The sequence below is a fragment of the Pelodiscus sinensis genome, chromosome 25, assembly GCF_052426305.1.
Source record: "Pelodiscus sinensis isolate ZL-2025 chromosome 25, ASM5242630v1, whole genome shotgun sequence".
In the NCBI taxonomy this organism is placed as follows: domain Eukaryota; kingdom Metazoa; phylum Chordata; order Testudines; family Trionychidae; genus Pelodiscus; species Pelodiscus sinensis.
In genome coordinates, this window is record NC_143076.1 from 3119612 (window position 1) to 3143743 (window position 24132).

General features: G+C 48.9%; 1 protein-coding gene across 2 annotated transcripts in view; it reads left to right on the forward strand.

Moving 5' to 3' along the window:
- SORL1 (sortilin related receptor 1) overlaps positions 1-24132 on the forward strand; it is a 156875-nt gene that overhangs the window by 46298 nt on the left and 86445 nt on the right. For both annotated transcript variants that reach the window (XM_075909722.2, XM_075909723.2), the window contains exons 5-11: positions 8831-8898; positions 11012-11192; positions 14619-14720; positions 16494-16663; positions 17762-17954; positions 20916-21033; positions 21594-21667. In XM_075909722.2, coding sequence (XP_075765837.2) covers positions 8831-8898; positions 11012-11192; positions 14619-14720; positions 16494-16663; positions 17762-17954; positions 20916-21033; positions 21594-21667 — 906 coding nt within the window. The remainder of the gene's footprint in view (positions 1-8830; positions 8899-11011; positions 11193-14618; positions 14721-16493; positions 16664-17761; positions 17955-20915; positions 21034-21593; positions 21668-24132) is intronic.

Here is a 24132-nt window from a genome sequence, read left to right on the forward strand (position 1 = left end):
ACCCGCTCGCTGTTCTGAACAACTGGCGGTTCCCTCTAGTAGCGTGCCCCTGGCAGTGGGAGGAGACTTTGTGTGCTCCCCCCGGCTGCCCCCAGCTCAATCGGGGCCTGGGGAGGGGAAGCACGTGAAGTCTCTGGCTCCCTGCCCTGCTCTGCCAGGGAGCGCTGCTCTTCGAATCAGCCGCCAGCCGGCCCCTTGCAGTGGGAGGAAACGTCACGCGCTCCCTCTGCCCCCAAGCCCTGATTGGCCTGGGGATGGGGGCGTGTGCAAAGTCTCCTCCCATCCTGCCCCCATCCTGCAAGGGGTGTGTAGTGCTTAGAAGCGCTGTGCCTCTCGCAGGGCAGGAGACTTCACGTCCTCCCCATCCCTGCCCCATGGCCAATCAGGGCTTGGGATTGTGTGTGGGGGGGGGAGCACGTGAAGTCTCCTCCCGCCCTGCCAGGAGCGTGCCGTGCTTCTAAGTGTGGGGGTAGGGTGGGAGAAGACTTCGCATGCTTCCCCCCGCCAGGCCCTGTTTGGCCTGGGGTGGGGGAGCAGCAACAGGGCTTCCACTGGCCGGATCAACTTGCTGGGTGGGCTGAGTCCAGCCCATAGAGGCTCGGGTTCCCAGGTAGGTTTAGAAAAAATACCGGACACACTTGATGGGGGGAGGGGCGGGGGCAGCGCGGCTGGTCACAGGAGAGGGCGGGAGCGGGGGCACCGCGGCCGGCCGGAGGAGATGGGGGACCCAGGGGGCCGGGGCTGGCGGCCGGGGGTCAAGGCAGCGCGGCTGGCCAGGGGAGATGGGGGAGGGGTTGTGGGCAGCGCGGCTGGCCTGGGCAGATGGGGGAGGGGTCGTGGGCAGCGCGGCTGGCCTGGGCAGATGGGGGAGGGGTCGTGGGCAGCGCGGCTGGCCTGGGCAGATGGGGGAGGGGTCGTGGGCAGCGCGGCTGGCCTGGGCAGATGGGGGAGGGGTCGTGGGCAGCGCGGCTGGCCAGGGGAGATGGGGGAGGGGTCGTGGGCAGCGCGCGGCTGGCCTGGGCAGATGGGGGAGGGGTCGTGGGCAGCGCGGCTGGCCAGGGGAGATGGGGGAGGGGTCGTGGGCAGCGCGCGGCTGGCCTGGGCAGATGGGGGAGGGGTCGTGGGCAGCGCGGCTGGCCAGGGGAGATGGGGGAGGGGTCGTGGGCAGCGCGCGGCTGGCCTGGGCAGATGGGGGAGGGGTCGTGGGCAGCGCGGCTGGCCTGGGCAGATGGGGGAGGGGTCGTGGGCAGCGCGGCTGGCCAGGGGAGATGGGGGAGGGGTCGTGGGCAGCGCGCGGCTGGCCTGGGCAGATGGGGGAGGGGTCGTGGGCAGCGCGGCTGGCCAGGGGAGATGGGGGAGGGGTCGCGGCTGGCCTGGGCAGATGGGGGAGGGGTCGTGGGCAGCGCGGCTGGCCTGGGCAGATGGGGGAGGGGTCGTGGGCAGCGCGGCTGGCCTGGGCAGATGGGGGAGGGGTCGTGGGCAGCGCGGCTGGCCAGGGGAGATGGGGGAGGGGTCAAGGCAGCGCGGCTGGCCTGGGCAGATGGGGGAGGGTTCGTGGGCAGCGCTGCTGGCCAGGGGAGATGGGGGAGGGGTCAAGGCAGCGCGGCTGGCCAGGGGAGATGGGGGAGGGTTCGTGGGCAGCGCGGCTGGCCTGGGCAGATGGGGGAGGGGTCAAGGCAGCGCGGCTGGCCAGGGGAGATCGGGAGGAGGAGAACCGGCCGGCAGGAAGCAGGGCTGGCCAGGAGGGGGTCGGGGGCAGTGGAGCTGGTCGGGAAGGGTCGGGGAAGTGGAGGGGCGGGGGCAGGACTGACCTGGGCACATGCAGATCCCAGGCACTGTCAGCCCCGCGCACGGTCCGGAGAAGCGCGAGTGAGTCTGGCTGCGGCTCCACCATGCGCTCAGGAGCAGGGACAGGGCTTCTCCTCCTCCTCAAGGCATCAGATGCAGCCTGGGCTCCCAGCGCCGATCGCGCCCCGCCTCCCAGCCCCTCCCTCAACCCCCGCCAGGCTTCCATCCAGTGCCCAGCCAGAAAAACAGGAAATACCGGACATTGCACGTGTCTGGTATTTTCTGGATTTTTTTTACCAGACAGAGGCCCCAAAAACTGGACTGTCCGGTAGAAAACCGGACACCTGGCAACCCGAATGGAGGCCCTTTTGCCCACCTCTGTTCTAGTAGCTCTAACCCAGCGCTCTCCAACCTTTATAACCACAAGAGCACTTCTTCAATGTAAGTGCAATGTAAGATCTACCTCCAGCCCAAATCCCCTGGCCCGGCCTGCTTCCTGCTCCTTCTCTGAGGCCCTGGCCCTACTCTGCCCCTTCACCAAGGCCTCACCTTGCTCACTCCATTTCCCTTCCTCCCCGAATCTCATTCGCTTTCACCAGGCTGGGGTAGGGGGTTGGGGTGCAGGCTCTGGTCTTGGGCCAAGGGGTTCAGAGTGTGGGAGGGGACGCCCTGAAGGTAGGGAGGTGGGGTGGGTTCTGGAGTGGCCTAGGGGATACAGCATCTGCCTGGGGAGTACAGTGTTGGGGGCTTGAGTCTCACCCACCCTGAGAGAGGCCAGACAGGTACCCCACGGATGGAGCTGGCTCCCACATTAGGTTGCCAGGATAAGGGTTGCCCTGACGGTTCTGGGGTGGCCTAGGGGCTCGCACATTCACTTGGGGAGCACACGGCGGTGGATTTAAGTCCTGCCTTGCCCATCCTGGGAGTGGCCCAACAGCCAGTGCTCACTAGTCAAAGAATTAAATTTACGTGTAAGAGAGTAATGAAATGCAAAGATCAGTCAAAATAATCCACTTTGCAAGCAGTAAAAGTAGTAACAACCCCCCGTGTATGTGTTGGGTTAGTAGATGAGAGGGAAGGACAGTGTGTGTTTGTGAGAATGGCAGACACAAACAGGCTATGTCTACACTCACGGCTTCTTGTGCAAGAAAACATCCACACTGCCATGTGTGCGCTGTGCTTTTGTGCAAGAGCGCCCATGGCATGTGGACGCTCTCTTGCGCAAGAAAGCTGACGGCCATTTTAGCCATAGGGCTTTCTTGCTCAAGAAACCCCTGCGGAGGGTCCACACTGCCCGCTTGCGCAAGAGCTCCTGAGCAAGAGGGCTTACAGCTGTTAAGAAAGAGCGTAGCTCTTGCGCAAGGAGCCCTCTCTTTCCACGCCGTACTGTAAATTTCCTTGCGCAAGAGCGGGCGGGCAGTGTGGACGCTCTGCGGATTCTTGCACAAGAACGGCCCTACTTGCACAAGAAGCCGCGCGTGTAGACACAGCCACACAGTGTGTGAGCGTGACAGAGATTTGCATTGCCAAGCTCCCTCCATCCTTTTCTCTTTGTGTGGAGATGGGGTGCAGGAGTGGGAGGAGGAGGGACACCCTGACATCAATGCCCTCCTACTCCCTGCACAGCAAGCAGGAGGCAACCAGAGGGGCAACTCTGATGCAGAGATCAGGAGCAGCAGGACAGGCAGCTGAAGTACCCGCGCTTGCTAGCTTCCCCGCCAGACCAGTCAGGATCACCTGTCAGAGGCTCCAAGATCTACTGGTAGATCCCCATCTACTGGTTGGTGACCACTGCTCTAACCTAAGCCAGATAAACCAGAGAGCCGGTTGTGCTTAGGGTGGACTCACCCCATAGTACCTGCTATAACGAAAAGGCTGCATTATGCCCTTTGCCCCCAGAATCATCCCTAAAGTAGTTTCCAAGTGCCATGTGAGTCAGGCCATTCACTTGCCATTTTTTTCTAAACCATAAGTCTTGAAAAAGGAGAAAAGACTGGGTTCTTTGGATATTCTAAAGGCTTTCATTTTTTTTCCTCCACAAAGGACGTTAGAAAGACACCTGAACTGTTGTTCCCCCTCTCCCATAGCAGAGAGATCAAGAGGTCAAGGTATATTGGCTCAGAGATTTTCCAAAATGGGTCTCACTGAGTTACCAATTAGCTCACATTCCTCTGCCAGAAAGGCAAGTTGGCTGCATCTGTGAGAGACATCTCTCTACTGGAGATCTGTAGTGCATTACTTGGAGTTGTTTGCATACACACAGGGTCATCTGCAGATACAGCTGTGGGGAACGCAGTCAGCTATCACTTCTGTGACCTGCACCCAGCCTGCGTGTGACTGCTGCTTGTTAATCTCCCACCTATGAAATTCACACAGGGACCACCACTTAAAGAAGAAATGGAGTTTGCTTCCCTGTAGCTGTACCTGTAGCTGAGCGAAGTTGTCTTTATTTGTATTTCCACCCTCTTTGCTGCAAATTGTTTGTACTGCAGTAAAAATGGGAAAGTGGCCCACACCACCTTTGATACCATTGGTTGGGCGCACAAGGAATGCCTACCGCACATATACAGGCCAATGGCCACTGCTTGTAAAAATAGTCCACATGGGGAAATTGAGGCACAAAGAGTAAGAGCTTCAGCCACGATCACACAAAGCGTCAGGGTCAAAGCCAGGGCATGAACCCAGGAGTTCTGGCTTGTTGGTCCCCAGGCGCTATGTAACATTCCTTCATGATTCTTCTCAACCATTTAACGTTTGAGAATGGCCTGCAATGGGGGCCATCCCCTTTGGCCGAGTGCCTAGGCCTGTACTCCATGCTGTGGCTGCCCTGTTGGAGTTTCTTGAGCCCTAAAGTTCCGCTTCACTCTGGCCCAAAAGCTTCCTTTTAACCTGCTTGCTGAGTCCTGATTCGTTACATCCTTTGTGCCACTCGATGGGTGCATCTACATACCACCCTAAACTCGAAATAGCTTATTTTGAAATTTGGTGCATCTACACAGCACCAAATTTTGAAATAACGTGCTATTTCGAGACAACCCTTAACTTTTGTGTAACGAGGGTTATCGGGATGCTGAAATAGCACGTCGGTTATTTCAAAAAATATTTTGAAATAACGGGCAGCTTGTGTAGCTGTAGGTAGCTATAATAGCTGTGCAGTGTAGATGTATCCAAACTTTCCTGGGGGACGTCTCTATGGTTTGCCCCCAGCAGGGGTTTTGGGGCCTGGTCCACCTTGTCACACAGCCATAGAGTAGAAGTGAGCTCCAGTGCACCTTAAAGGAAGAAGTGAGCCTTATTATTTATACTCTGCTTGGAAGAAATAGGTAGGCTCAGAAACACTAGACTATATATTTCATGTTCTGTAGGCTTTATGGTTGGCAGTGGCCAAAGTGTTTATCTTGAAAAATCACATACCAGTATCATGTGGATTTGTGCTTTAGTATCTTCTTGCCATGATTAGTAGATTATTTTCCCATCTAGGGGCAGAGCACACAGAACATCCACCCCATCCTGGCTCTACCTAGCCAGCACATTTCCTTTTAAACACAGAAATCTTTTTTCCCTTTGGTAGCAAGGATAAAGGTGGTGGTTATATTTTTTGGCAGAAACAAGCTGTGACAGCCTTCTCCCCACTTCGACTAATCCACTGCCTGCCTCATTAGTAACTCATGCCAGAGAACTGCCAATACGGTCAGGAGTGACCTTTGGATCATTTAACATGGGCTGGCAGCTTTGCATTGCAAATGTTTGCAATAGGCCTTGCTCTGCAAGTTGCCGCTTTGGCACAAAACAAGGTTTTGGTTTTTTGGCGGGTAGTGTGTACAGCTTTTGAAATGACTGTGCATGGACTTTCTGCCTGAAAACACAAATAAAAATCTGTTAAAAAAAAACGACCTCCCCTCAAAAGCACAGATAGTCTGATCTTTTAGTTATATTTTAGGGGGCTGGATTTTCTGATCAGAGAGGGACAGCGGAGATGAGAGAGCCAAGGCGTGGGGGTGGATAAAGCAGCTCTGTGTGTGCTCTGTTGATTCTGGTGTGCTGCTGGCATTTGTGAGTGATTCCTGCTATAGGATACAGCAGCCCCCAAATCCCTCCGACTTAAAGCAGCCTCTTTGGGTTACAACTGCACAGTGCTGACTGAATTCAACAACTACTCCTGCGCATACTCCCATCTGTCTCCTCCTTTGCCTGGCATGCTCTCAATGGTCAGCTCCGCTGTGCTTCTGTTCTGTAGGAATTTTCCCCCAGGACTTCACAGTTCATCTGCATTCCCTGCACACCACTGGCACTGACCCCTATGATTTTGTTAGCTTCTGTCGCTAGGTTAGTTGATAATTATAGAAGAGTACAGGTTGAACCTTGCTAATTTAGAACCCTCTGGTCTGGAAACATCCATTGTCCAGAATGATTTGAGTTAGCTGGATGTCCACTTTTCATGGGTTTGGCCAAGTTTCCTGTGGTCCCATCAAGTTTGTTTATAGCCACTAGTCCTAGCTCTCAGCGTTCTGCGCTACTTTACCCCTGAATATCTTCTAACAGCCCAGTGCGCAGTGGAAGTGTTGGTGATGCTGCTGGACAACACTGACCTTCCATGGTCCGGCAAATTCTCTTGTTCAGAACCGATCAGGTCCTGAGGATTCCAGACAAGAGAGATTCATTCTGTAGAACTGGAAGGAACCTCAAGAGGTCATCAGGTCCAATCCTCTGCATTCATGGCAGGAACAAGAACTATCTAGACAAGTGGTGGGCAACCTGTGGCCCATTGGGATTATATACATGGCCCACAAGATACTTGTTTACTGTAGCCCACGTGCAGGATTGCCAGACTCCTCTGGTTTCTGTCCACATTGTTTTTTCCCTACCAGTATTACTCAAGTGACATGCACGTAAAGCCAGGGCGTGTGCAGTGAGGTTCATGCTGATTGCATACAACATTGACCGTGAAAACTGGGTGCTCCCTTTGCATCCATTCACAGCATTACTATGGTTCAGTCAGCACAACTCTGCAAATTCTAGGTATACAAGGACATTTAGCAGAACTACCCTGTCCCAGGAGAATGTCTTGGTTAGGACACTCCTGTGGCCTACTGAGATGAAGGTGGGCTATTCACTAGCCTAGGTTGCCCATCAGTGATCTAGACTATCCCTGGCAGGTGTCTAACTTGCTCTTAAAAATTTCCAGTGATGGAGATTCCACGACCTCCCTAAGCAATTTATTCTATGTTTTACTACTCGGAGGCTACGTCTACATTGTGCTTTCTTGCGCGAGAACATATGCAAATGAGGAGCAGTGATGAATATTGCTGCACCTCATTTGCATACTTAATGAACTGTCATTTTTGTGTAAGGGGCTTTTGTGCAAGGCAGAGCAGTCTACACTGCTCCTTCTTGTGCAAACCCCCCTCTTGCTCAAGAGCTACTCTGCCTGAAAATAAGTGGTAGAACAGCTCTTGCGCAAAAGCCCCTTGCACAAAAATGATGGCTCATTAAGTATGCAAATGAGGTGTGGCGATATTCATTGCGGTGCCTCATTTGCATACGTTCTTGCACAAGAAAGTGCAATGTAGACGTAACCGGAGAGTTAGGAAGTTTAACCTAAACCTCCCTTGCTGTAATTTAAGCCCATTGCTTCTTGTCCTATCATCAGAAGTGAAGGAGAATAATTTTTCTCCCTCCTCAGGGACAGGGTTAATCTTGCGGTTAGATCAGTTGTCTGAGTCATCTCTTGGGTTCTCATTCCTGTTTTTGCAGCTGACTCAATGTGTGACTGAGCAGATCATTTCACTGAGCTCTAATTTACCTATCTGTAAGACCAATATAAAACTTATCATCTTGGTAAGGGTCTACATTCCTGTTTGCAAAAGCTTTTGTATAGCTGCAGAAGAAAGATGCCACAGAAGCACAGAGTAATATTATTTTAAAGGATTAAATGAACATGCTGTGTTTCTGAAGTGGAAAGGACCAAGATTAATGCTCACACATCACTCCTATCAGACACAATCAGACAACGCCATTCTGCTAGATCAGTGAAAGGGCAATAACTAGTCCTTAGTCACTCTACCGCAGACAGCCGTTATTGCCTTTTACTCTTGTTTCTGAGTTAGAGCTTAATTCTCCACTCGGTACGTGCTGAACTACATTGCTAATGGGAGGCAATGGTACATTTATTTGTAAGTTATGCTGGATGTATTGATGATCGCTGCCTTTTTTAAAATCAAACTGTTTGCACTGAACATTGGGTCTGGAATCTGGCTGGTTCTATGCGCAAACCAGCAAAATAATGTAATTATGATTTAAATGCCAACGGTGTGGTTGGTGTTGTGATAGAAACAGAGAGCAAGACGGCTTCTATTGCAGAGGTCTCATGCTTTCTTTTGCTTTCACATGAGAGGTTATTCCTAATTCTGATTAGCCCCCCATGAGGGCATCTCTGCAGGCAGTAATTTGGCATCTGTCCAGGCTTTAGGAGTACGCATCCACCTGGCATCTGTTCCCTGCACATGCTATACATCTACAAGTAGATCACTATTGCTCCTGGCAGCATTCATTTGCAGAGGAGTACCGCACAGAGCTGCTTAGAGTCAAAGTACAGGTCCGCGTCAGCCCTGCTCATTTATGTTATGGCTTGGGGGAGCAATGTGCTTTCCAGAATTTAGCCCTTTAATTTACTCAGTCTGGGGAATGATTTAGGCTCCAGTGGCTAGAGTATGGATGCATCTACAATGCACCTGTAGGTCAAAATATGATATGCAATTTGAGCTACGCAAATTGCGCATCTTATTTCGACTTAATTTCAAAATAGCTTTGTCTACACAGTGCCAAATTTTGAAATAAATTGTTCCTTAACCCTTGTGGCACGAGAGTTATAGGGACGTCAGAATAGCGAGCCCATTATTTTGAAATCTATTTTGAAACAATGGGCTTGTTCAAAAGATGTGGAATACCTATTTCGGGATATCTCCAGTATCCCAAAATAGCACTGCAGTCTAGATGTACCCTATCTGAGTCTCACCTGTGTCACTGACATTTTGTATTGCAGCTCTGGCAATCGGATGATTTTGGACAGACCTGGATAATGATTCAGGAACACGTGAAATCTTTTTCTTGGTACGTATTGAATCTTTGGGTCACTGTGGAAGTTTTTCCCTTTTTTGTCCTTTCAGGCCTCCTTAGGTCTCCCCTATTTTTTGCCAAGAACTTGGGCTCAGAAGACACTGGAGAGTATGAGATGCAGAAATGTATTCTCCCCCAGAGTTAATTCCATAATAAGTGGATATTATAGATCACAGCAGTTTGCCATGGGAATATGAGGCAGAAGGGGGACAACTGAAAGCTCATAGAATTTCAGCTTGACTCATATTGTGTCTCCATAGCTTCCACAAGTTAAACGTTATAAAGATGTGTTGGTATTTGGATCGACTCTGTGAAGGAAAAGCCAGCATCCAGCAAATGCTAGTGTTGGGGTGTGTTTACAATGCACCGTTATTTCAAGATAACTAGCGTTATTTCGAAATAACAATTGGAGCGTCTACACAGCCATTCTGTTATTTTGAAATAATTTCAAAATAACAGATGGCTTATTCCAAAATCTGTAAACCTCATTCTATTAGGAATAACACCTATTCCAAAATAGCTATTTCGAAATAGCGAAGGCGTGTGTAGATGCTCTACTGCTGCTATTTCGAAATAGCCCCTCCCTAGGGCCATTCTGAGTTATTCCACCCCAGTGCCTCCTGGGGTTCTAAATCGAGATAGTGCGTCCACATTAGGGGAGCCTGTCTCAGACCAAGTTTGAGGCTTCCCTGCAATGTAGATGTGGTATTTCGAAATAAGCTGTTTTGGCATAACTATTCTGGAATAGCTTATTTCGAAATAAGTGTGCAGTGTAGACGTACCCTTGGTGATTCAGTAGTTCATTGTGAATCTTGATGCTAAGGGACAAGGGATATCTTTTTGTTCTGGGTTTGTACAGCACATAGCACAGCGGGACACTGATCTAAGACTAGAGTGCCTAGGCACTGCAGGAAAACAAATAATAATTAGAGGCACTGGGCTATTTTAAAAACGTAATGTTCATTGAAGATTGTGTAGCGGTTTTAGCAAGACCCAGGGAATGTTTTCCAAAATTCTCACTCATGCAATTATTCCCTGAACTCCTTTTGCAGTTTCAGGTAGAGACTGTGTTCTCCTTCATTTCCTGTCCTAATCAGTGCACTGTCAAACAATTGCAGCAGAATATCTGAACCAAGATCTGCTGTGTGGGTGTGAGGGGACAGTTTTACTCTAAATCTTAAAACGTTTTTCATTCAAAAGACTTGATCCTGCTCACACTGAAGGTGGAGATTGAACTCCTGATAACATCAATGGTACATGATTTGGTCTTAATAAAGTTAAAAAAGGTTTCTTGAGATCAAAGCTACTCACAGCCAATCCATGCCATCTATTTGCAGGGAAACTTGCAGTAATAGCCCCATCTCTGATTGGGAGGTGTTTGTTTTCTGGTTCCTTAAATGGTCACTATAAATAGATTTCAGAGCAGTAAACACAAAATGGCACATGCTATCCAGTTCTTGGTTGCTTTCTCACTATGATTCTTTTTTGTTGTCCAGTGCTGGAATCTGAGTTTCTACCTAGCAGGGTTTTTTTCATTTTAATGATAAATAACGCGTAACTTGCCCTGATAATCTCTGAAACATGCACATGGGACTGAACTTCAATAGTTTCACTGAACACCTTTGCATTTCACTTATGAAACTGAATAAAGTTCTCTTCTTATACCTTATGAGGAGGCTGGGAAGAGAATGACTTTCTGACAGATGGATCATACATTTTCAGTTTTCCTTGTTTTCAACCAGCTTTAAGCTGCTTAATTGGTCTTACCAATGGATCTTGAATGTCAGTGGAACACAGCGGAGAGAAAGGTGTCAGCTATTTTTGCAATTCTCCCCCTTTATTTTGACCAGCTCTTCTGTGAGTGGTTTGTAAATTCAAACTGGAATTTGGATCCAGATTTGGCAGATAGCCTCTTTTTTTAGAATGAGGTGAACCAAAGACCATGTTCTCATTATCTAGCTGCTGGGTGTTCACAATCCTGATCCAAGTTTTGCAGTTTGAGCCCATCTCTTCTTAAATGACTTTGTTTTTAAATAGCTGATACTACCTTGATAGCCGGGTAAGCTCAGAAATAATATAGCTGTTTTCTTTCTTTTTTCTGTCCAAGGGGCATTGACCCATATGATAAGCTGAATACAATTTACATAGAACGGCATGAACCTACCGGGTCCTCAACTATTATTCGCAGCACAGATTTCTTTCAAACCAGGGAAAATAAAGAAATAATTCTGGAAGAGGTTGAAGACTTCCAGCTCCGAGACAAGTATCTGTTTGCCACAAAGACTGTGGTAAGTAGCTTGTAAGAAAATCACTGTGTAGGCTGAAATTTTACAATGATCTGCTGGGTGACCTTGGGCAACTCACTTCACTGCCTCAGATTTCCCATCTGAAAGACAGTGCTAGTGATATTGACCTGCTTTGCAAAGTGCTTTGAGCTGTATGGATGAATAGTGCTGTATAAAGAACTGGGTACAGTAGAACCTCAGAGTTATGAACACCAGAGTTACAAACTGATCAGTCAACCACACACCTCATTTGGAACTGGAAATACAAACAGGCAGCAGCACAGAAAAAAAAAAAGTACAGGTAGAAATTCTCTAGTCTGGCACTCTCCAGTCTGGCAACATCCATGTTCCGGCATGATTTTAGTTAGCAGGATGTCCACTTTTTTTGGGTGTGGCCAAGTCCCATTAAGTTTGCATTAACATGGCTGCTGCTTTTTTCCGGCTTCTAGATAAGCTGGAGACAAGCGCCAGTCTGGACGCGATCCTCCGGAAAATAAGCTCTTTTCCGGAGGATCTCTTATTCCTACTTGAAGATCTCTTGAAAGTAGGAATAAGAGATCCTCCGGAAAAGAGCTTATTTTCCGGAGGATCGCGTCCAGACTGGCGCTTTTCTCCGGCTTATCTAGAAGCCAGAAAAAAGCGGCAGCCATGTTAATGCAAATGCCGCGGGGGATATTTAAATCCCCCGCGGATTTGCCTATTCCAAAGTGCTACATTTGCATCCCTATTACGGAATAGGGGCCAATGTAGACACAGCCCTGGAGTGAAAATGACTCCCTCCACCAGAATATTAATATTCAGCACCCTAGACATGACAGTAGCACTTCTGCTGAGAGCTGGGAAACATATGAATGAGTCATCTAGAGAGATGATTAGAACATTTAGCAAAGCTAAAATGGTGTGTCCTGCTGCATCAAAGTACATTGGGATGTTTTGTGTAGTTCACTGTAAAAGCATCTCTATGCAGTGTGGATAAATACAGGAGTCCAGTCTCCAGGGCTGTTCATCTGGTGCTTTACCTTTGCACATACAAACAAGAATGGCTAAATGGCTCTGCTGGAAAGACACTGTCTGAAATGACCGGATAAACCAAGTGCCAGTATTTTTCCTCAGTGATTCGCAATGCAGGGTTAAAAGGAGATCAGCTTGGAACAGCAGTATTTTTATATATTTATTTGATTTTAGTGAGTTAGGCAGAACTAGGTCAGGCCGCAAAGGACTGGAATTGTGGCAAGAAAGAACTAGATGCCTATAAGTAAAGGGAAGGCAGAAATTGACAACTGGGGTTTTCTTTATTTTAATCTGATCTAAAAAGCTTTATTCTTTCCCCCTGGAAGGTAAAACACATTGGCTGTGTCTACACTGGCATCCCTTCCGGAAAAGGGATGCTAATGTAGCACTTTGGAATAGGCAAATCCACAGGGGATTTAAATATCCCCCGCGACATTTGCATTAACATGGCTGCCGCTTTTTTCCGGCTTGGGGAAAAGCTGGAGAAAAGCGCCAGTCTAGACGTTATTCTCCGGAAAATAAAGCCTTTTCCGGAGGATTTCTTATTCCTACTTTCAAAAAAAGCGGCAGCCATGTTAATGCAAATGCCGCGGGGGATATTTAAATCCCCTGCAGATTTGCCTATTCCAAAGTCTACATTAGCATCCCTTTTCCGGAAGGGATGCCAGTGTAGATGTAGCCGTTATGTTTTAACCTTCCACTGCCAGCAAAGCATTTTTAACAAGCCAGCCCCTAGTCATTTTTCTGTGGTTCCCCCAAAAAGTTTCCTGTACTTTCTGCAGTAGTGAGTAGCGAGTGTAACCCAGATCTGCAGTACAGTTTACTCTTAGCCATGTAAATACTCTCAGCAGCTAAATGCACGTCTGGAGAAAACGGTTTGAGGGAAACTTTCAGTTGCTAAATGATATGTCCTGTAAAAACTGAAGCCTTTACTCTTTGTTTGTATTGAGCTGGCATTGGGCTGTCTCCAAAGCCTGTAGAGGGATCAGGCCCTGACTCATCTGAGAGAGTTAAGCTAGTCTCTGTAACTTTATTGTCATTGGGAGCTGCGTGCTTTTTTGGGCTAAATTAACCCCAACATGAAGTAGACATTGCAAATGTGCACTCAGAGTTGTCTCCTTGTTCTTCTGTGAGATACAGGCCGTTGTCCCTCACATCTTTGTTATCTTTGCCCTATTACCTTAGTATCTAAACTCCTCATAATCTTTACTGCATTTTTCCTCACAGTGACCCTCTGAGGCAGAATACTTCTGTTATCTCCATTTTCCAGCTGGGAAACTGAGGTCCAGAGAATCTAAATGTCTTGTCCAAGGACAACAGTGAGATTGTAGCAGAGCAGGGAAATGAACCTGAGCCCCAAACTAGAGCCTAAACCACTGTTGAAGGGCCATGAATCAGCCCCCAGTGCTGCAGATTCAGGGAGAGGTTTTCAGGATGTTTCTCTTCCCATCTGTCTCCTCCACCTGGAGCATATGCAGCAGGAGGGAGGAGCTGTGATCTTCTGGGCCCTCAGTGATTGGGTAGCTCTCATTTGTTCAGTGCAAGACACAGGCACCTTCATTGTCAGGACTTCTCTTGATTTCAGTGGCAGTTGTGAGGCTTCAGCACCTCAGAAAATCAGATCAGTTATTTTGCAGCCTAGATACAGATTGAAGTGCCTAACTTGGACATCCCTTGTTTGGAAATTTTGGCTATGATTTTTATGAATCATGTGATACTCATCCTCCAAACTATAAAAATCTAAATTGAAACATTGAGGCTAACGTGCAAAAGGCATGAATAAAACCAGGCGTTTTCATTTCATTCAGCCTGGTTGGAAGAGCAGAGAGTGGGAGGAAAACATCAGCCTTTGACAACCTGGCTAGTCAGTTAGAAGGAAAGGTTGTTTTTATCTTCCAAAAGTGTGCTCAGAACAATGAAGAAGCTGAAGATTTGGTGCTGTGCATTTTAAAGGGATCTCACTCTTATTTCTTAAAAGGACAAGGAAATCCTCAACAGGTTCAAACTAGTTTTCTAGCTATAAATCCCATCGATTTGATATCCAAGCTCCTGTTTCCTTAACACTAACAGGATATGGGGCAAATAGATAAATAAATTGCAGAGGGGTTGCTGAGTTACCACTAATAAGATCACATATGCTGGCATAGGGCATACAGTTTTCAGGTTTGACAATCACAGGGAACACTGCTAAGGCAGTTTTATGTTTTTAGTATCCTAGTGTCACAGGATCTCAGCCAAACTAGCCATCAAGTTACTGTGTTGTGGGTTTTTTATTTTTTGGAGAATGGGTAAGGTATTTGCTTGCTTTTCTACTGTGGATTTTGTTAATTTGTATCTGCTCTGCCTTTAGCCTGTTTGATATGCAGTTGTATTTAGGAATAAAAAAAGATTCCTAATATTTTCCCTTCTTTTCCATAGCATTTATTGGGCAGCCAGCAGCAAACTTCAGTTCAGCTCTGGGTTTCCTTTAACCGCAAGCCAATGCGAGCTGCACAATTTGTAACCAGACATCCAGTTAAGGTACAATGGACTTGATTTATGGCATCTATTTTTTTCTCCCTTAGCAAAAGGCACCTGAGTTTTGTATAGGATCTGAATAGCATTTTTTACTTATTAACTAGTATTTGCAACACTTAGATTGGTAGCAAGAGCAGTTTTATTCTGTACTTAGTTCAAAACAGTTTGGCGTCTTTTGTTTAGAATGAAATGGAAGTAACGTGTAATGAAAACCCTGCCTTTTTAAACATGAGTGGCTACGTCTAGACTGGCAAGTTTTCCCGCAAAAGCATTTGCTTTTGTGCAAAAACTTGCTAGCTGTCTACACTGGCTGCTTGATTTTGCGCAAAAGCACTGACGTTCTACTGTCCAAAATCAGTGCTTCTTGTGCAAATGCTTTGACGTTCCCGTTCGGGCAAAAGCCCTTTTCTGGAAATGTTTTTGTGCAAGAGGGCCAGCATAGACCGCTAAAAACTGTTTTGCGCAAAAAAGCCCTGATGGCGAAAATGGCGATCGGGGCTTTCTTGTGCAAAACCGCGTCTAGATTGGCATGGACCAATGCTTTTTTTGCGGAAAAGCGTCCATGCCAATCTAGACGCTCTTTTCCGCAAATGCTTTTAATGGAAAAACTTTTCTGTTAAAAGCATTTGCAGAAAATCATGCCAGTCTAGACGTAGCCGAGTAACTTTACCCATGTGTGTGATGCCTATTGATACAAATAGGGCTACAAACAAGAGTGAAGTCACTCATGCATACATGTTTGCAGAATCGGGCCCAATAGAGCTGGGTGAAATAGTTCTGGCAATATTTTTAAGCAGTGTAATCTAGAGGGGAATGGCCTCTGGATTCTAAATACTCTCAGCACTGCTGTGCGCCAGAAAATTATTGTCTGTGTGCAGCCCAGGCTGCATATAGTACGAGTCTGAATGCACCGGGCAGTTGTAAGGAGCCTTCCCTCCTCTCATGTAAGGGTCTGGCACAATAATTCTGGCAACTGTGGGAGCACCTTGCTAGCATCACTGTGGATACAAGTCAGCCCAGAGAGTAATGTCATGTGTCCCCCCCCATCTTCTCTGCCGCTGATGGCAGAGGGGAGGAGTTGCAAACATGTTCCCTGTGCATGATGGAGCTGGGGGAAGGATTGTGCCTCTGCAGGCACCATACCTCCCAGACTGCCCCTTGGGCAGCCCGCCCCACACTCATTGTGGGCAAGTACTTTTGACAGTACTGTCTGGTCTGGAATGTTCCTTGCTCTGCCACACAGATGGGACCCCATGGGATCATTCAGGGTTCAAAGAGCCCTGTGGTATCATCCCAGCAAACGCAGCACCCCCAGACTGGCACTGCTGCCCAAAGCAGGAGCACACAGAGGAGTGTCAAGGTGCCTTCATGGTGCTGGCAGGGTGTGTGCACACAAGTGGGCATGTTCTGTGCTCAAGGTGCTGATGGTTTTGTTCAGCTCTGAACAGAAACGGGCAGACACAAGTACGGCTAGTCAAGCCAGTGTGAGCTGGGCGAGTTGTGAGCAGGGTGCAAGTGCTAGTCTTTATTGGATTTCTTTGCAGCTGGACCGCTCTTTGAGATGGGGTTTGGTGGAGGGGGAGAAAGGGACACACACTCGTGTGCAAGAAACAGAGGGGAGAAATTTGTTCGCCAAGTGGAAATGCTGAAAATGGGTGGAGGGAGGATTTATTGTTAGGTGCCCAAGAGGAAATGACAAATGATGGAGGGTGGAAAACCCCTCAGTGTGTGTCTAGGAGAGTGATGGACAGGCTGAGTGAATTGATGTCATTGTAGGAATACTACATTGTGGATGCATCTGAGGAGCAGGTGTTTGCGTGTGTCAGCCACAGTAACAACCGCACCAACCTCTACATCTCCGACGCAGAAGGCCTGCAGTTCTCTCTGTCTCTGGAAAATGTGTTGTACTACAGCCCTGGAGGGGCCGGCAGCGATACCTTGGTCAGGTAAGGAGGGCTGGGTTGGCTTGATGGAACTCCCTCCTGTGGCTGGGTGGCGTGAGGGATTCAAGATGAGGTTCATCTGAAACTTGAAGAGGATGGAACAGGAGGGCATCAGGGAATGAGTGTTGATGCAACCCTTCAGATAAAGAGACAAACCTCAGCTCAACCCAGCGACTCCCCTAAGAGGTAGGCACTGTGCCCATTTCACAGAGGAGAGGGAGCTGTTAAGTGATTCAGCCAAGATCACAGAAAAGGCAGGTAGTAGAGCTGGGATCAGGTCTCAGTAATTCTGAGCTCCCACTCCTGTGCTTAGATGTGACCCAGTCTCATTGCTGCAGGGGATCAGTGGGGTGCTAAGGCAGCTACCTGCCTGTCCAGGCACTGCAGACTGTGCTGCTCCCCGGACATGGCCAGCTCCTAGGTGAGAGTGGGGGGCAGAAGGGCCCTTGCCCCTGCCCCTGCCCCAAGCACTAGCGCCACACTCCCATTGACTGGGAACCTGCTGCGGCTGCTTCTGGAGCGCAGCATAGTCTGCAGGGCCAGGAGAGGCAGGAAACTGTCTTAGCCCCTCCCCCCTGCTGCACTGCCGCCTGGGAACCACTCAAGGCAAGGCCCCTGCCCCAGCCCTGACCCTTCCCCAAAGCTGCAGCTCTCTTCCTCAGCCCCCCGATCCACATTTTAGTTCAGTTATGCTGGGTCATGGGAATCAACAATTTTCTTCAGCTGCGTCATGAGATAAAAAGTTTGAAAACTGCTGCCCGAGGCTGTGTTCCTACTTGTGATTCCATTCCGGTGACGATGTAAGACCAGCGTGAGGGTGTGGAGCCAGGGCACAGCTCTCGCTGCCTCGGTCTGGAGGACCCACACTGTGAGGAAGGTGGTTTCTTACTGGTCGCTTTGAGGTGGCCTTCTAAAAGTGTCCAATGAAAGGACTCAGGATAGATGACAGCAGTACCCCGGTGAAACACTCGTTTGGTCAATTGGCTTTCCGTGCTTTGATCTGGATATTTCTCTGAGAAGCGATCGTACTTGTGCTTTCTGCCCACAATGGCAGTGCTTACTGCCGTCAACCATATGACACTCACATGCGCTTCATTGCAGGTATTTTGCCAACGAGCCTTTTGCAGACTTCCACCGTGTTGAGGGTGTGAGAGGAGTGTACATTGCCACCCTGATAAACGGCTCTTTCAGTGAAGAGAACATGAGGTCTGTCATCACCTTTGACAAGGGTGGAACCTGGGAGTTCCTGCAGGCTCCAGCATACACAGGTTATGGAGAAAAAATAGATTGCGAGGTAACTGATGTTTGAGGAAAGGAGCATTTTTAACCTCATTTCCTCTGTGAAGAATTGTTGGGTCAGTCATTAACCATTTGCACCCTTGGAAGGATTGGTTCGAGAATGAGATTACAAACAGGGAGGGTGGAGACCAGGTTTAAACTCCCTATGGCAGTAAAAGTATCAGAGACTCTTGAGGGACAGGACCTTGGTTTGAAATTGTGTCAGAAAGATGGTACCTCCTACAGCCCCCAGCATCAGCCCAGAGCATTGGGTCAGTACTGAGGTGAGAGCCTTTCTTCCCACTTCTCTAGCCGGCTGGCTAGAGAAGGCCAACATTAGCCTTGATTACTGACGAAGCTCCTCTGTTTCTGTTGCCAGAGGAGGAAATGTCGGTTCTGGTGGAGTCAGTGGAAAGGATCTGCGGAGGTACCAGTTTGGAGACATTGCGGGTGAACTCCAGGCCCCAGTGAAGTCAGTGTCAAAGCTTCCATTGACGTCAGTCGGGCCAGGATTCCACCTGTTGTCTCAATATCAAATCACACAGAGGCTAAAAATATACGGCTAGATTTCGCTTTGTGTGGGGTAGAAAGGGTTAAGAAGCATCCAGTCTTTGTGAATCCTGCATACAGATGTGCACAGTCTTACTGGAGAGTTCAAGCCGTGCTCCCTGCCGTCTTCACTGCCAAGTCTAACCCTCTCAGTTGTGGGCCAGGCACCGGGACCTGACATCCCCAACTGACTTCACAAAATGTTGCACCGATGATGCAAATGATGCATGGATCATGCATCACATATTTTAAAGACCTCCTCGTTGTGGAAGTTTGTGAAAGGAAAATTCAGGATTTTTTTCCCTTCTTCCAAATGTCTTATTAGACTTTAAAATACTTTTCTTGTGGGCTGAGAGAGTGATGTCATGCACCTTCCTCTGCCCTCAGCTGTATGCGCCCCCCCCGCTGCGTGGCTCCTGGGGCATGCTGCTTCCCTGCCCCCCCATGATTCCCTACTGGCTCTGCGCCGCATGGCTCTGGGGTTAACTCCTCCCCACAGGGGAGCATGGAAGCCATGTGACCTCTTAGGGACTTGCGGGGAGGGGGTGTGCAGGAGCTGCAGGGGCGCAGGTGGGAGGAAAGGGGGAGGGGTGTGTGCAGGAGTGATGGGGGGTTGGTAGGAGAAGGTGGGGGCGCGGGGAGCCACACAGCCTTGTGGGGGCTCAGGTGCGGGGGCTGGGGTGGGGGTGCGCGGGAACTGCAGAGCCTCGGGAGGCTTGGGTTGGAGGAGGGGATGTGCAGGACATGTGCGGCGTTGCCAGTGATCCAGGAGGAGGGGGTACACAGGAACTATGGAGCCTTGCCCCTCACTGGCAGGGGGCCAGAGCCACGTGGCCTCCCCCCATGCGGCCAGAGGGAGAGGTCCAGGTGCCATGCCCCCTCCCCCCTCCCTGCTAGAGGAAGAGGGCTGAACCAGCTGCAGCCTCAGCCCAGCCCAACCCGCCGCAGCCAAAGGAGAGCCAGAGCTGCCTACCCTGGGAGACGGTGGTTGGTGAGTGTAGCAAGCAGGGGGCACCACCTCCCAGTAGCTTTGAATGAATGTTTTGAAGGTCACAGTTTTTCTAGGCATTGTGTAGATTACGGTGGAGTCCACTTTTTTATGATGCAGAAGAAACACATGATAGATTTAGTTGCATTTTGCAGGGCACTGAAAAAATCCAGGCCACATCCCTTGCAAACAGGGTTTCATGATAAGAGTTCACCATAGGCAGATTTTACATTATATAATCATATGTGTTTCTTGGCTTTTGTGCGGCGGAGTCTTTGTAGTATCTGAGCACCTGACATAGACCTGCGAATTTATCCTCACAGCACTCCTGTGAAATAGGGAAGCATTCTTCTTTTAGATGGAGAAACTGAGGCACGGAGGTTTGTGATGCAGGAATTCATTGCACAGGCTTCTGTACAGACAGACTTTACCCTTATTGAAGAGATTTCCATTGTGCCAGAGAAACAAAACTTTCCATCACAGTCTTCATATTGGATCCTTAACCTGATCTGATATTCTGTAGGAGCTCAGGGCATGCCTGCGCTGGGGAGTTAATTCGAAATAACTCCCCTTATTTCGAAATAACAAGGTGAGTGTTCACACTGCCATGTCCATTATTTCGAAATAAAGGGCTTGTTATTTTGAAATAATAGTGCCTGCTTGTGAAGAGGAAAAAGGTTATTTTGAAGTAACTCCCTAGTGTAGACAGAGCCTCAGTGTAGGGAGCGAGGGGACAGGTATGATGTGTCCGTGGCATCTTGTGTTGCTGAGATGAGACACCACAGAGTTTCCATTGGAGTTTCCTAAACACTGAGGCTACGTCTAGACTGACATGATTTTCTGGAAATGTTTTTAACGGAAAAGTTTTCCGTTAAAAGCATTTTCAGAAAAGAGCGTCTAGATTGACACAGATGCTTTTTGCGGAAAAGCACTTTTTGCGGAAAAGCGTCCGTGCCAATCTAGACGCGCTTTTCCGCAAAAAAGCCCCGATCGCCATTTTCGCGATTGGGGCTTTTTTGCGGAAAACAAATCCAAGCTGTCTACACTGGCCCTTTTGCGCAAAAGGACTTTTGCCCGAACGGGAGCAGCATAGTATTTCCGCAAGAAGCACTGATTTCTTACAGTAGGAAGTCAGTGCTTTTGTGGAAATTCAAGCGGCCGGTGTAGACAGCTGGCAAGTTTTTCCGGAAAAGCGGCTGATTTTCTGGAAAAACTGGCCAGTCTAGAGACAGCCTGAAGGCTTTAGGCACAGATATATCTGACTGGTGGTCTAGCTGAGAGGTGGCCATGGTTTCTTCTGTGCTTTATGGGGATGCTGGAAGGTTGAATTTACAAATCTTTGGGGAGCATTTTGAGATGCTCACACAAAAGCACAAAAGAATGTGGCACATGGAATGCCTTTTACAATAGCAAGTGGCTTAGTATGTTTTTCTATTCCAGTTTTCTAAAGGCTGCTCTCTTCATCTGGCCCAGCGACTGAGTCAGCTGCTCAACTTCCAGTCACGTAGGATGCCCATTCTCTCCAAAGAATCTGCTCCAGGACTGATCATTGCCACAGGTATATTTTTCTCAATCTGTGAGTACTGAGTGTCTTCAGTTCCTGTTGACTTGTGGGTGCTCAGCGCATTGCAGGATGGAGCCATTACAGCTATTAAAAACGTTGTTACAAAAATCAATTAAAATATGAATTTTGCAATCCTTTGTCTTCTGCACTCCTCATACAATTATTGATGCATATACATTTCACCGTCCTATTGCTGGAGGTAGAAACCCATCACACGTTTTATAGTCTATTCTTGCCACTCTCAAAATGAAGGCCTTTCTAAAGCATACACGTATTAATATCTGATTCCACTATTTTATTGCAGAAGGCTTGCTCTATTGAACATTTAAAACACAGCCAATTTCATCTGGCCATACTTGTCTTGACGTTGCTTTCCTAAAACCTGCAACAATTTTTTAAAACTTCTTATTTAAAGTAACTCATTTATAGTATGAAAAGTTAACTTCTCAGCACCTCTCATTTGATTACAAATAAAATACTTCAGTGGTGGCTGACTATATTTTAAGAACACCTCGTAAGAAATACCAAGAGAAATGACGCTGTCATTTTCCTAGGCTCAGTTGGCAAGAATATGGCAAGCAAAACGAACGTGTACGTTTCAAGCAGTGCAGGAGCAAGATGGAGAGAGGTAAGGATGCCATTTGCATTGAACCCGAATAGCGGTTTAGCTAAGAAGGCATCTGTGTGGGGAAGTATTGCTCTATTGGTTTATAACTATTATATCACAGTATGTTATGTATGCAGGGTATCCTTAATTCCGACCCCCTTGTATAAGTGAAGCGACTTTTGTTGAAATGTGCTGAATACCCTAGAAATGAAATTCAAAAGGACTTTGCGTCTACAACCAATGTTTCCTGGCCCTACTAACACATGGATTAATCAGGATACATTCTGACAGAGAGTACAGGATGTGTTATTCTTGCATTTCAAGCACAGAAGGGCTTGGACGAGTAGGAAGCAAGGAAAGTACCAGTTTTCTGTTTGTATATTGCATCATTCTGCAAGAAATTTTCCAAATGTGTTAAAGATGCCAGTGTACATAGATGTCCATAGGAATGCAAAGCATTATCATTAATTAAAACAGTGGTCACCAACCAGGATATCGGGATCCACCATTCAGTCCTGGAGCCTCTGACAGGTGATCGTGACGGGTTTGGCTGGGAAGCTGTCCACTTCAGTTGCCCCTGCCCCCACTGTCCTACTGCTCCTGCTCTCTGCCTTGGAGCTGCCCCTTGGGAGCCTCCTGCTTGCTGTGCAGGGTGTAGGAGGGAGTAGAGGGGAGGTGTCCTTCCTCCCCCCACTCCTGTACCCCGTCTCCACACAGAGAGAGGGGAATGGAGGGAGCTTGGCAATGCAAATCTGTCAGTCTCACACACTGTGGCTGTGTCTACACTGGCCGCTTGAATTTCCGGAAAAGCACTGACGATCTCATGTAAAATCATCAGCGCTTTTCCGGAAAAACTATGCTGCTCCCGTTCGGGCAAAAGTCTTTTTCTGAAAGACTTTTGCCCGAAAGGGCCAGTGTAGACAGCTCGGATTTGTTTTCCGCAAAAAAGCCCCGATCGCAAAAATGGCGATCGGGGCTTTTTTTGCGGAAAAGCGCGTCTAGATTGGCACGGATGCTTTTCCGGAAAAAGTGCTTTTCCGGAAAAGCATCCTGCCAATCTAGACACGCTTTTCCGAAAATGCTTTTAACGGAAACCTTTTCCGTTAAAAGCATTTCCGGAAAATCATGCCAGTCTAGACGTAGCCTGTGTGTGTGTCTGTTATTTTCACGAACACACACTGTCCTTCCCTCATCTCTTGACCCAACACGTACATGGGGGGGGGGGGGGATGGATTGTTACTACTTTGACTGCTTGCAAAGTGAGTTCCTTTCATTGTTTGGCTGGTCTGCGCCTTTCATAACTTTCATTTCTCTCCTGTGCTTAAATGTAATTCGTTGTGTAGTGAGTTCTAAAATGCTGAATCTGGCACGCCTGCAGTAATTATCCCTGTGGCAATTGTGCTCCTGGAGGTGGCTGGCATGTCTGTGCAGCCCCTGAGATGGTCAGAGCTGGGGGAGAGGGAGTCTCCACATGCTGTCTGTGGCCTGCAGATATTGTTCCTGCAGCTCCCATTGATCAATAATGGAGAACCATGCCAGAACAGGCTGTGGGGTGGGTGCTTGTAGATGAGGGGCAGCACATGGAGTCACTGCTGTACATGTCAGCTGCTTTCAGAGGTGGTGCAGGGCTTGGGGCAGGAGTGGGCCTGCCTTGGCTCTGCTGCTCCATCCCTGGGGCAGCTGTCTGGCCACTTCCAGGGTGGGACTTGAACCCACAGCCCTGCTCTCCCCAGGAAAGAGCCCTGTGCCTCTCAAGAACGCACCCCACCACCCTACCTTCAGAGGTGTCCTTATCCTGCTTTCCTAATGCAGGAGCCAGCTCCATCTCTGGGGCAGCCTGTGTTGGTTGCCCAGCCACTGCCTAGGTGGGTAGAGGGATCAAGCCACCACCACCCTGTTCTCCACAGGTCGATGCTCTATCCCTGAGTTTACTGGAATCCCACCCTCCCTTCCGTAGGTCCCCTACCTTGTTTCATAAATGCAGGAGCCAGAGCCAGCTCTGTTCCTAGGACAGTCTGGGTTGGCTTTCTGGCCCCTCCTGCAGTGGCTAGGACTCAAGGCCACCACCCTGTGCTCCCCAGGCAAATACCCTAATACCCTCTGCCTAATCCACTCCGCAGCTCAACCCACCTCCCTACCTTCTGCCGTCCTAATGCAAGAGCCAGCTCCATCCCAACTGCTCCCAGGGTGGGTTGGGCTCAAGCCCACCACCTTGTGCTCCCCAGGCAAATGGCCTAGCCCCTTGTCCACCCAAGAACCCCCCCCCCCATATCTAGCCTTTCTTCCTGATATGGTAGGCAGCTTGATCCCTGGGGCAGCCTGTGCTGGCTGTCCAGGTGCTGCTTGAGTGGGGGCCACGGACTCTAGTCCGCCATACGCTGTGCTCCATCCCCTAGGCCACTCCAGAGCTCACCCCAGGTCCCAAGGGACCCTTATCCTGTACTGCCTGCCTGGGGGGTGGAGGGGACTCAAGCCCACCCCCCTGT